We start from the raw sequence: 13,131 nt of genomic DNA, 5'->3' as shown, positions 1-13,131 counted from the left end.
CCAGCGTGGCGCACACTGTACAAGGCACCCACCGCCAAGAAGACCGGCGACCTCCAGTGGTGACTAGTGCATGGCATCCTAGCCACTGGCACCTTTGTGTGCCACCTGGACATGATGGCCTTGGCAGCCTGCTCCTTCTGCCCAGGGGTGCTGGACGAGGACGTTTTCCATGCCTTCCTCGACTGTCCCCAGCTGTGGCTGCTCTTTGCCACCCTCGGCGCGCTGCTTCGGGCACTGGGCCGGGACTTCATGGAGGACGTCTACATCCACTCCTTCCTGTACTGGGCGGCCAAGCGGGCCACAGTCAGCCTGGCCAACTTCCTGCTGGGCCATGCCAAGATGGCCACCCTGAAGAGCCGGCAAAACCAGCTCACTGGGACTGGGATGGTCGATGCCCTGATGCCCTGAGGTCCCCCTGGGCATCCCCACTGGCAGAACTATATATATGTAAATACTCCTTTTGTTCTTTGTGGTTTTGTTTTTTGTCTAGAATGTATAGGCAGGCCTTGCAGGCCATAATCCCAGGCCTTGTCCACGAGGCCCAGATCTTCAGGCCAACCTGTACATAATCTCTACTGGCCCCAATTTGTCACCCTCCCTGGAATAAACGCATCTTAAAAGTCAAGGTCTTTTTCTCTTTCACACACCCCCTCCCCTCTCCTCCCCTTCTCTTCCCTTCCCTGCCCCTCCTCTTCAAAATTCCTGTTTAAATGTACTTTAAAAGTAAATTCAAAGTCATTCCTATGCCTTATCTATAACTCTGAAACTCATCTTGGAATATTTACTTGTTATTTGCACTTTTGGTCACTGCTAGTGATAATGAGATCTGCTGGGAATATTTAAAGTTCTGCTTTCTGAAGGGATATCCACAAAGACACTTAAACTATTTATATAAAGTTAGACTCATATATATGTTGAATAGCTGTGAGCTATTCTATAAGGGCTTTAGAAATATGGCAAATACCTATGATTTTCCATTGTTAATATCACATGGAATATACTTAATAAAAAATTATGCTCCCTGAATTCAAGACACATAGCTTTATTTTCTGTAAGAATGGGAAATCCAGTCTCCAGCACATTTCACATCCTTGTTCCTGAGGTTGTAGATCAAAGGGTTCAGTACAGGAATGATCACTGTGTAAAACACTGAGGCCATTTTATCTGTGAGTAACTGGAACTGGGGTGGAAATACATAAAGAGAATTGTCCCATGGAATATGACAACTGCTGTTAAGTAGGAGGCACAGGTGGAGAAGGTCTTGTGTCTGCCCTTCTTAGAGTGGATCCTCAGCACAGCTATAATGATGAGACAATTATGACAAGGACTGTGCTCACTTCATTAAGAGTGCCAGAGGTGAAAACCAGCATCATATTTATATAGATGTCACTGCAGGAGAGTTTTAAGAGGGGGGGTGAGATCACAGAAAAATTATTGATATTAGAGCTACAGAAGGACAATCTCAACAAATTACATGTATGCATCAGTGAACTCACAAAGCCCTAGAAGTATGACCCCGCTAAAAGCATCACACAAACATTCTTGGTCATAATGGCTGTGTAGAGCAGTGGGTTACAGATGGCCATGTGGCGCTCATATGCCATCACAGCCAAGAGGAATATCTCAGTCATAGCAAAAACAACAGAGAATCCATATTGTGTGATGCATCCACTATAGGAAATATCTTTCCTCTCTGCCAAGAAATTAACCACCATGTTGGGAGCAATGGTTGAAGAATAGCAGGCATCCAAGAAAGACAAGTTTCTGAGGAAGAAGTACATGGGAGTGTGGAGTTGGGGGGTCACCCCTTATAACCATTATCATTTCAAGATTTCCCATTAGAGTAATAAGATAAGACTAGTAAAAACACAAAGAGTGGGAACTGCAACTCTGGATGATGCGTTAATCTAATGAGGATAAACATTTTCACTGAAGTGTTACTGTCTCCAGCCATTGTCTTAAGTTGTTAACTGCCATTAGAATAGGAAAATAAAAATCAGAATCAGAATTGACACAGTTAACCATGTCCACAAGAATGCCTAGTTTTGTACAATTCATTGAATTATAACTCTCCCATAGACTCATTAGCTGATAACATATCTGGTCATCCTCATCACTGTCAATATAGTGTTAGAATTAGTATTGGAATAGTACATAGGAGTTCCAGGCATGGACCAGAGGCCAGGTGCTTTGCAAAGACTAAAAAAAAATAAAAAATGTCTCCACCAAGGAATTAAAAAAAAAAAAATATATATATATATATATATAATGTGTAATGACAGTGGATATAGATCAATATATGGACAATGATATAATAGTTATCAGTGTAGGCATATTAATATACCTAATATATGGATATGAAAGTTAGATAGCTTAGTATCTACAGTACCAGAAGTTACAAAAATTATCCCATGCCCCATTTTACTAGTCTTACATTATTAGTAGAAGAAACATGATGTATACCTCTTCAGACTTAAAAAAACCCAAAAAAACAAAAGAAACCAAACCTCTTATCTATGGACAAGAATCATCTTTTGTACTCCCTTCTCCTTAAAGAAAAGAAACAAATGAAGATGTTTTTGCCATATCCCTACATGAGGTAAATTGCCATGACACCACTGAGGTGAATATGCAAGAAACTGCGATTAAATATATTAATCCCAGTTTTCTCTTATTGAGAAAAAATATAGTTATTTATCTCTTTATTTAACCCAGTTTTGTCCATATGATTCATGAGTGAAACATAATCAACAAGCAATTTATTTGATGATTTTCTTTTTGGAGCTGGTGGAAAATGCCTTTTTACTGAGTCCACATGATTTTGATGAGATACATTGATAACAGGCTTGTTTTCAATGAGAAAGATTCTGAGATTCAGGGTACACTTTCTACCTTTTTGGAAATTTCCAAAACCTGGAAGAGAGGTGGGGAAGATGGAAAGAGAGTGAGAGAGATTGATAGGAAGGATAAAATGTTATATTTTGACTATGACAATCACTACAATTCCATTTCACAACTAGATTAAAAAAAATCTGGCTTCATTTCAGGGCAAAATGATAATAAAGACTGAATTTTTTAAGGCCATCACAAAATGGAATTAGAATTCCCTGGCTATGTCTCATTCACATCTAGTGCCATGACACCTGTTGGAGAAAGGAACAATTTTCTGTGCAATACCAAAGGATCCACATTTGTAACATGAAAAAATGGCACAATGTAAATGGGCTGATGTATATTTGTTTGTGCATGGCTTATATGGATCTTCAAGGAAAGCTACCAAAGATTTCACCAAATCCCTCATCCCAGACTTCCACCAATTAAGTAATTAAGTCTCCCAATTTAGGTGCATTGCACTCGTGATTATTTTTTAATAAGAGAAAGAAATGATGCTGGCACTTGAAGTCATTACGTCTACTGCCTAGTGATCTAGACAGCTTTTTCCATAAAGACCCAGCTGTGATTACTACAACCATTGCACATATACCCTAGGGAAATCAGTCTGCTTTGCCCATAGATCACTTCCCTGCTTGGTCCATTACCAAATTGTCTCAATTACTACAGTAATACCTCACTTTGCTATATTTATCATATCTTTTCTTGGTGCTAGAGTCTTGGATCATCTACATCCACTGCAACCACTGTCAAAGCTGCCCCCCACAACCCGGTCTTTCCAACTGGATCTAGTCAAGGAGCCTCTGGGGCCTTTAGAAAAGCCTCAAGGCACTCCTTCCCTTCCATGCTCAGAGGCACATCCCCTTGCCTCCCCATCAGCTTCTGCTGCTTTCTGCAAATCTAGGCAGGCAGAGGAGGGGAAAGCTTCAGTGCTTCACTTGTCTCCTCCAGTTGGGTTGTGTAGGGGTGGTTTCAGTTAGGAACAGTGACAGTAGGAGAGGTGATGGGGGCAGGTGTTTGGTTCCCCTGGTTGGTGCCTACTCTCAGGGGACTGGGAAGGGTGTGGAAATCCACCCTCAATCCATCTCAGCTGCTACAGCAGTCACCCTTTCCCTTGCCTGCAAGGCCCAAATGGAGCAGGCAGGAGTTTCTTTGTAGCTTCCCTGGCCCTGGAACAGCAGGGAAAGCAGGAGCAGCTGGCAGGGAGGAGAGGGGATGTGCCCCTAAGCACTGACAGGAAGAGGGGATTCTTACATACTTTGAGGTCTTTAAAAAAGTCCCCAGAGACTGGTGTGGTGTGTCCCTACTTATTGTGGGGGAGGAGGTTGGAAAGGGAGGTGCAGCCACCCCTGCAACAGGCATGGCTGTTCCTGCATCCTCCTTTGCGAAATCCTGAATCTGCCCATGTCTACATCTCTCCTCTTCATTGAATTTCATGTCACATTAATAGCAGCAAAAAAGTCAAGGGTCCAGCTGAACCTGGGCTAAGCACACCAGGTTTTCTAGCCAGTGCAACAAGGTAGCTAATATCACAGTCTGCTATTCTGTAAGGTCAACCTGAATGTTCAGGTAGCTGTTTATAACTCAGACATTCTCAGAGACCCTTATGCAGCGCACAACTCTGAATGTTTGATACTCCTGCCCTAGATTTGGTACTTATGGTTGGAATCAAATCAGCCAGGCCTTTATGGAAAAAAAAAAAGATGTCTAGATCACTAGGAAATAAACATAACAACTGCAAGTGTCAGCATGATTTCTTTCTCTCCTGGGAGAATTCACCCGAGTGCAATTATTCTGTACCCAAAGCATTAATTTAAAATTGCTTAATTGGTGCAAGTCTGGGAATAGGGATGTATTGATATCTTCAGGCGGTCTGCCCTAAATATCAGATATAAACCCTATACAAACCTCTGTCTATCAGACCATTTACATGGTACTATTGCTTCATCTTACAAGGAGGGACTCTTAACATTCAGTTGGAGAATTTCTTCCTTTCTTCCACAGAGTGGTTTGAATGCACTAGGTATGAACAGGGGGTTGGAGCAGATGACCTCCAGAGGTTCCTTCCAGATCTACGGTTTAATAATTCTATTAAATCTGTTCTAGGAATGATAGCCCGATTTTGTCACAAGCCTCATGATTTCAAACTTTATTTTTTGAAGTAATTGTGAAATGGAATTTTGTTGCATGTTCTTTTTATAGTAAAGAAAATGCCATTTCTTATAGCCTCTTCCTCTCTGTGTATTTTTATACCTAACCCTTTCTATATTTTTGAAAATGCCCAGAGAGCTAGAAGTACTACTTTGAACCCCGGGAGCTTTCTACTTGAAAACTTTTCTCTAATAAGTGTATCTCACCAAAATGATATGAGTTCAAGAAAGCTGCATTCTTAGCTAACATCAAAAGCAACAAATAAATCCAGTAATTTCCCTCCCCCCCAATTTCTAATGCAGACAAACTAGGTTAAATAATGTAATAAATTGCTATATTTTTCCTCAAATTGAAATATTTAATCCTGGGCTCTTACCCTGTGCATCCCAATGGTGACATGCATATTTCCATCATGTGTGCTTGTGGTCTAAAAGATCTGTATTTGTTTATTTCCTCTTATTATGAAAGAAGGAATATAAACGATTATTCTGGTTAAGGTAAGAAGAAAGTAATTCTAAGATCTGAGGTGTGATGAATCATATTACTTTCAATGACCATGTAAGACTGGTTAAATGGGATATATTTTACCAGAATACCATATGTACTTTCATACAACACATACCTATTTCCTCTCAAACAGCTCCCCAAAATAGGGGTATGTATATATGTAAATAGGGGAAGATGAGTTTTTGCCTAGGATAGAAGTACCCTGTTTTGACTTCTGCTCCACAGTGTAGTAGCTTTGATATTACTATTCAGGAAGCTGAGGGACTCAGTTGCCTTAATGGTCCATTGTTCTTTACTCCACATGGGTTAACAATCATCTCTACTTCTTGTCTTGATGTTCTACTAATTAAGATAACCTTTTTAAGGGCAATTTTGCTTTCTGCTAATTGCTCCTCCTTTGCCTGTTCTGCAGCCCTGGAAGCTCCTCAGCTCTTTTCAGAATCATAGATTGACCCATGGAGACAGATATTCATCAGCAGGCAGGGTTTTCAGATTTAGTTAAGTAGGAAAGAGAGTATGAGTCAACCAAAGATTAGGTCTGCCCCTGCTCTAAGCATCCTTAATTCTGGAAAAATCTTTTTTTTTTCTTCACTCTACCTTTCAAAAACAAAGTGTGTATTATGTTCCATGATACGTTGTATGAAAAAAAAAAATTGTAATTTATTTTTTAACTGCTGGTATTCTGGGCACTACTAGTGAAAACTACAATGTCACTGTCTGCTGATGTATATCCAATGTTATCTTGTGTTATATTTAGACTTTCAGCTCCTTAAAGCAGACAATTTCTTTGTTCTGTATCTGTAGTGCACCTGGCACTTGGTCCATGATTAGAGCTCCTTGGTGCTATGTAAGAATGATAACAGTAAAAATGGTAGTAACAATAGTAAAAATAATGGTAATGAGGATGACTAGATTGTGCCACAAGCATTAATGTTTGGTAGATGCAGTCCTTTGGCATGTGACTATCCTATTAAGTAGTTTCTCTCTATCTGGGAGTACTTCTGAATAACCTATAAATGACTGTTCAAAGATGAACGCATTACTCAGCATGTATAATAGTAACATATGTGATCCTATGGAAAAAAAAAATTAATTCTTTTACATCTTTATTCTGAAGGCTGAGATGTATGCAATGTTCTGATGATGCTTCAAACATACATTAAAATACAGTCTTACTTTCCTATATTAGTTCTTGATTGATTGATTTATGCTTTAGAATCATCTAGTTGTAACACTGATCTCGTATCCAATCTGCCAGTGACTAAGGAACTTCAGTGACTTTAAGACAGTGTTTCCACAGAGCTGTTGAGGCTACCATGGGTCAACCATCCTCTCCAACCTTCTTGCCCTAGGGTCACTAACAGTTAAAACATGATGTATAGGCTACTATACAACTATAAATGTGGTGGTTCTCAGCCTTTTTAGATTCAAGGTATCCCTTGGAAAATGACAACTCCTAGTTTTTACTAAGTTTTTTGACTTCAGAAAAATATTAGAATATTTTTTTCTGTGGCAAAGAACTCGGAAAGATCACAACATGTCAGAATGATTTTAACATTATGAATTCCTATTTCAAAACTCTGGTTTTATCTTGTGAATCATGTTTGCACACTGAAATCTGCTAACATTGTGGGGTACTCTGCAGCACTCTTGAAAGGATTTCAGGACACCCCAGAGTGCCACAGCACCTTGACTGAGAATCACTGTTTTCGTGATAAGTTTTATGAAACTGCAGATATGGCCAAACATACATGGACAAAGATAAATGTTATCCATTTTAAAAGAGAAAGGGAAGCTGCTGGTTGAAGGCATGCAGCAGCTGCTGTGATCTAAAAGTTATGTCTGCATGAGCCTGTAGTGGTGTAAGTTAGCTGAATTGACCTATCTGGGTTGCAGAATGAAACTTGAGTAAAGCAGGAGCAGTTTTCCTACACTTTGGGTGAATCTATATGTGTAGTTAATGTGAAGAAATAAATTCCATTGCTTATTGCACTGGAGCTTATTGATCCTGGGTGCACCGTTTGATTGCGCACCCAGGACAGCAGCTGGGTGGAAGCACTCTCAGCTGGCAGGCACAACTGCAGAGGGGCTGGTTGGGGTATGCGGGTCTTTCAGTGAGAGGTTAGCTGGCAGGCAGCCCCTAAACTGAAGTACCCTCATGCCCCAGCCAGCTGTGTCAGCATCATTGTGTGATGCCATGGAGTAAAACAACTCTGCATCAGGATAGTACTTGTTTTCACAAGTACTATCCTGCTGCAGAGTTTATTAGTTTATTCCAGCCTAACAGTCCTGCACCTGTAGATACTGAGACATTTACTGTGGACTTAATTAGTCTACTCAGAAGTAAACATGTCCTTTTATTTCGAGTCCCATGCAGACATAACAATTACATTATAGCAACCTGTTTTGATATCCTTTGGTAGCAATACAATTGTTATGCCTGTCTATACCTTAAGTCATGAGTTTGAATTCCTTAAGACACATGGATTTTGTGGGTGACATATTTTATCGGAGACCAAATGCATGGTTTGGATAAAGTTAGACATACTTAGGAATGCAAAGCATTCTTCATCAGGTCTGAATTCCTCCAATTATAGGCAAAAATCCTGAAATACTTCAAAAGAAGTTAATTTCAAAGATCTGATTAATTTCAAAGATCTAGTTAATTTCAATGAGTTCATTTAAAATACCTGGTTAATTTCACTTCCTGAAACTCAGGCCCCTTTCCAGTTATCACAATGTGAAACAATCCCTAATAGTAGATACACTAAAAGCTGCTAATTCAATTTGGAAAATAGTGCTTTGGAATTGTGATAGGCACAGCATCTTGGGCTACAATGGGCCTTTCTTCTGCTCTGCCTGCAGAAAAAAGGTCAATGTCTGAACTGCATGTGGAAAACTAAAAAGGAAAGAGGACAGAAATATAATTGGCTTTATGCAAGAAGGAAACCAATAGTGAAGGAAAAATGAGATGTGCTATCAACAAAGAGAGGAAAGTAAAAAAAAAAAAAAAATTATGTCCTTGTAAGTATCTTTTTAACCATATTGATTCTGTTCATTACTTTTTTTTTGCTTTTTTTTTTTTTTATCCCAGCAATTAACAAGCTAAACCAATGGCTGAGGAAAATCACACTTCAGTAAAAAGGTTTATCCTCATTGGATTAACAAATCATCCAGAGTTGCAGCTCCCACTCTTTATTACCTTTTTACTAGTCTATTTTATCACCCTTCTGGGGAATCTTGGAATTATAATAATAATAAAGACTGACCCACAACTGCACACTCCTATGTACTTCTTTCTCAGCAACTTGTCCTTCCTGGATGCCTGCTATTCTTCAACCATTACTCCCAACATGCTGGCCAATTTCATTGCAGAGAGGAAAGACATTTCCTATAGTGGATGCATCACACAATATGGATTCTTTGCTGTTTTTGCTACCACTGAGATGTTCCTCTTGGCTGCGATGGCATACGATCGCTACATGGCCATCTCTAACCCACTGCTCTACACTGTCACTATGACTAAGAAGGTTTGTGTAATGCTTGTTGTGGGATCATATCTCTGGGGCTTTGTGAATTCACTGATACACACATGCAGTTTGCTGAGATTGTCTTTCTGTGGTTCTAATATCATCAATCATTTTTTTCTGTGATCTCACTCCTCTCCTAAATCTCTCCTGCAGTAATATCTATATGAATGTGATGTTGGTTTTCATTTTTGGCACTTTTTTTGAAATAAGCACATTCCTCATCATAATTGTTTCATACATTCTCATCATCACTGCTGTGCTGAGAATACACTCTAAGGAGGGCAGGCACAAAGCCTTCTCCACCTGTGCCTCCCACTTGACAGCTGTCATTATATTTCATGGCACAATTCTTTTCATGTATTTCCATCCCAGTTCCAGTTACTCACTGGATACAGATAAAATGGCTTCAGTGTTTTACACTGTGATGATCCCCATGTTGAACCCCTTGATCTACAGCCTTAGGAACAAGGATGTGAAATGTGCAGTAAAGAAAGTGTTTGGTAGAAAAATATTTATTCAGTAAATGCATAGCATAATATATTGCTGTGTGACTGATTAGGGCAACTGGAGACAGGAATTACCATTTGTAAGGAAAATAAAGCTATGAGTATTGAACTTGAGATATATACATTTGTTAGTGTTTACTGAAATATGTACAATATGGAAAAAGTGAGGGAAGGTATAGATGTTGGCAAGTTACTAACAGTCTAATAGATGCTTTAGTATCCTTTTATATAATTGCTTGACTTTAAGTAGCTGTTTTAAGTCCCTTTGAGGTCAGAATTTCACATATTTGGGTTTCACTTATTTCCAGTGCATTTCATTGTTAACAGTAATTGGGCATATTTAATTTAGTACTTGTATAGTCAAGTACTAAATAAATGCACAGGAACTGGAGTTATTGCACAGTAGTGCCGGTGAATGCCTTTAGTGACACGAAGAGCGCATTGGCCTAATAATGCTGTGCAGTAGCACATCACAGCCCAGACTGTGCTAATACACTACTGTGCAATACTGTTAGGCTACTGAGTAGCAGCATCACTAAAAAGGCATTTACTGGTGCTACTGTACAGTAACTCTGGTTACTCCACATTAATGAATGTGTAGATGCACCCAGTGTAACTCAAATAGCATTGCAAATTAAAAATAAGTATTCCGAAGATCAAGAATCAAAAGCCTAAAGAATACCAGGTGATACATTTGAATGCACCTTTGAAAAACATCAAACAGGGGTTCGTGTGTGTGTGTGTGTGTAAGAGAGAGAGAGAGATTCTATGTCTTACTTACCATTATTTAAATAGCGGTTAGTAATAGACTAGGACATATATGGGATAGTTTGGATAGGGATGATCCTATCTCAGGCAAGGGGTTGGACTAGATGACCTCTAGAGGTCCCTCCTTTCCACCTGACATTTCTATGATTCTATGAAAGGAATTTAGGACCCTTATGCTCAAAGAAGAGACTTAAGAGACATCAAAGAGCAATTCAGGTTTAAGCACATGGACCCTCCTCTCTTCAGAGAACAGGGAACAGTAGATGACTCCCAGTGCTGATTAAGATACCAGAGACACTCAGAGATAGCCAATAGGAAATGTTAAGGCATAGGGATGTGTCAGACTATCTACCCCTCTCAAAAAGTGAGGAACCTGACTAAAGCTATGTCTTAGGTACCTCCATTATCTTCCAATCCAAAACACCTATTCCCACTTCTAAAAAAGGTGAGGCAGAGTGGTGACCATTAGGGCTGTGCAAAATGGCACCATTCCATTTCGCCTTGAGTTTCAAGGCTTGGAGGGAACAGTGTTTCATATCGAATTTAATTTTGATTTGAAACAGGTGTTTCATTTTGCTTCATCGAAACAGTAAGGCTGTTTTGACTCTGTTTCGATGTTTCACTAGATCGGCGGGGGATGGGAAGTCAGCCCAGCTGGGCTGACTTCCCATCCCCCGCCGATAGTGAAACATTGAAACAGCATTAAAACAGCCTTACTGTTTTGATGAAACAAAATGGAACAGTGTGATCTAGCGTGAGGGATGGGGAGTCATTTCAGGTGGACTGACTTCCCATCTCCAGCGCTATGGTCGAAACGTTTTGACTTCTGAAATGTTTCAACTAGCCTCATTTAGTTTTGAGGCCATTTTGACACCCTTTGTTTCATTTTGATGTTGCTGTTTTGACCTCAAAATGAGTCAAAACAGTGTCAAAATGAAACGCCGGTGACATTTCGTGCAGCCCTAGTGACCATTTGCCCAGTGGCTTATTCATTAGAACATTTGTTCAGTAATAGTTAGACAGCTTGGGCTTTTTTACAAATGCTTTGGGATGTGGCGCTGGGTGCTTTAATTAACAAGCTGTGTTTACTAAAAGCACCCAAGCGTCACATGCATCAGCCTTGCCACATGTCCCCATGCTGAAAAAATGGCGGTGGGGTGTTTTGAACTATAGCTGATTGAACATGTTTTATTTCAAAGTGTCCCACCACCATTTTTCAGCACAGGGGAGCATAGGGACACTACTACACGTGACACAGAAGGCTGCTGGAGCGCACAAATTTCTGTGCTCCAGCAGACTTGGATAATAAAGCCTGCTCTGAAGTACTGGATTTCCAGTGCATCACAGCAGGCTCCCCACATGTCTATAGGAGCCCCTTATGCATATTAAATTTGACAGACATTGGTTAACGATCAACTATAATCAATAGGACTCTTACCTACCTGGTAACTTAGTTTTAATAGGAGCACCCTCCCGCACCTTATTTATTTTTTATCTTTATAATTAACCATGGTATTGGTAAATAGATGTAAGGTTTAAACAACCCTCAGGGTGACTAAAGTTAAAAAGCCAGGTCTCCTTCTTGTAACAGGGTACCCTTTCTCCTGTTAGTTGTGGGCAGTAAGAACAGGGTAGCAGAAAGTGGGCTATCAGCAAAGAACTACAGAACTCCCCATTATGTGGGCAGAGAAAGTACAACTTGCAGGAAGATCAACTTCAATGGACAACAGATGCAAGTACAACAGCTAAGTGGACTGCTGCCAGACCCAGGTTGCAGGCAGTATAAAACACTGCGCTGCTGACTAGGCTTTTAATAGCACCTGGGCCTTGATAACAGCAAGCCAGGTTGGCTGACCCAAAGAGGGAGGAGAAAAAGCTGTATAAGCCTGAGCCTGGTGACCAAGGCTCAGACTGGCTCAGATCTTCACAATAAAAGGAGCTTTATAGGAGCTATATGTAGGGATATAAATGTCATGTTTTGTTTCTGTTACTGTTTGGTGTTGGTGTTAACCCATGAGGTTTGGGGTGGCTTAAAGAGGGCGCCTGAGGGAGGTTGCAATCTATTGTAAAAGTTAAACTACAGATTTTTTTTTAGATGAAAAATGAGCTTTTTCTTGGAAAAGAAGTAGTCAAACATTCATTCTTTGGGTGTTATTTTATATTTTTTGCCTAAAAAAAATGAAAATTGAAGAGGAATATAATAAAATAATGTTGAACTTAAATCAGCATTTTGCAGTGGTTTGATAGATTATTTAAAACAAATAAAATATTTTTTTAATTGGTGAAGATCATTCATAATTAAAAATACTGTCTCCCCCCTCCCCCACTTGAATACTTTTTGGGGGGGAGGGGAACAGTAAAAATGGTCATTTCTTTAAAAAAAAAAAAAAGAATGGAAAATACTTATCATTTTTCTGGTAAAATCTAGTTCATACTATTGTTCTAGAACCGTCGAATCAAAGGTACTGTATGCATGTAGAGCCACTGAATGATAACATCCTCTGGAGGGCAGGGAATGCAGCAGGGGAGCTAATTATACTGAGTGTAGGCTGGAGTATTACAGTTTACACTTTTGAGAAGACATGCACTGTTCCCTCTCTCTTTCCAGAAACAAATCAAAGTACCATCCTTACTTTAATAATAAAGGTGACCCTGAATATAAGATCCCCAATAATAAGATTCTATATATGGAAAATGTATAGATTTGTTATAATTTTCCAGGTATAGAATATACCTATTGGAGGCTTGTCTTGAATGTAGCCCCCTCCCTCCCCCGC

At 39.8% G+C, this 13,131-nt stretch overlaps 1 protein-coding gene and 1 pseudogene across 1 annotated transcript; one reads left to right on the top strand and one right to left on the bottom strand.

Moving 5' to 3' along the window:
* Nucleotides 1-1,042: 1,042 nt before the first annotated feature.
* Nucleotides 1,043-1,954, bottom strand: LOC102373753 (annotated as a pseudogene).
* Nucleotides 1,955-8,663: 6,709 nt separating this feature from the next.
* On the top strand, nucleotides 8,664-9,603 carry LOC102373505 (olfactory receptor 1052-like). Its single transcript, XM_025213882.1, is given in 2 exon segments — nucleotides 8,664-9,191; nucleotides 9,193-9,603. Coding segments are annotated over 2 exon segments (939 nt in total).
* Nucleotides 9,604-13,131: the final 3,528 nt, after the last annotated feature.

Source organism: Alligator sinensis, unplaced genomic scaffold (assembly GCF_000455745.1).
Source record: "Alligator sinensis unplaced genomic scaffold, ASM45574v1 scaffold1_1, whole genome shotgun sequence".
Classification (NCBI taxonomy): Eukaryota; Metazoa; Chordata; order Crocodylia; family Alligatoridae; genus Alligator; species Alligator sinensis.
This window is presented reverse-complemented; position numbering and strand designations above follow the sequence as displayed.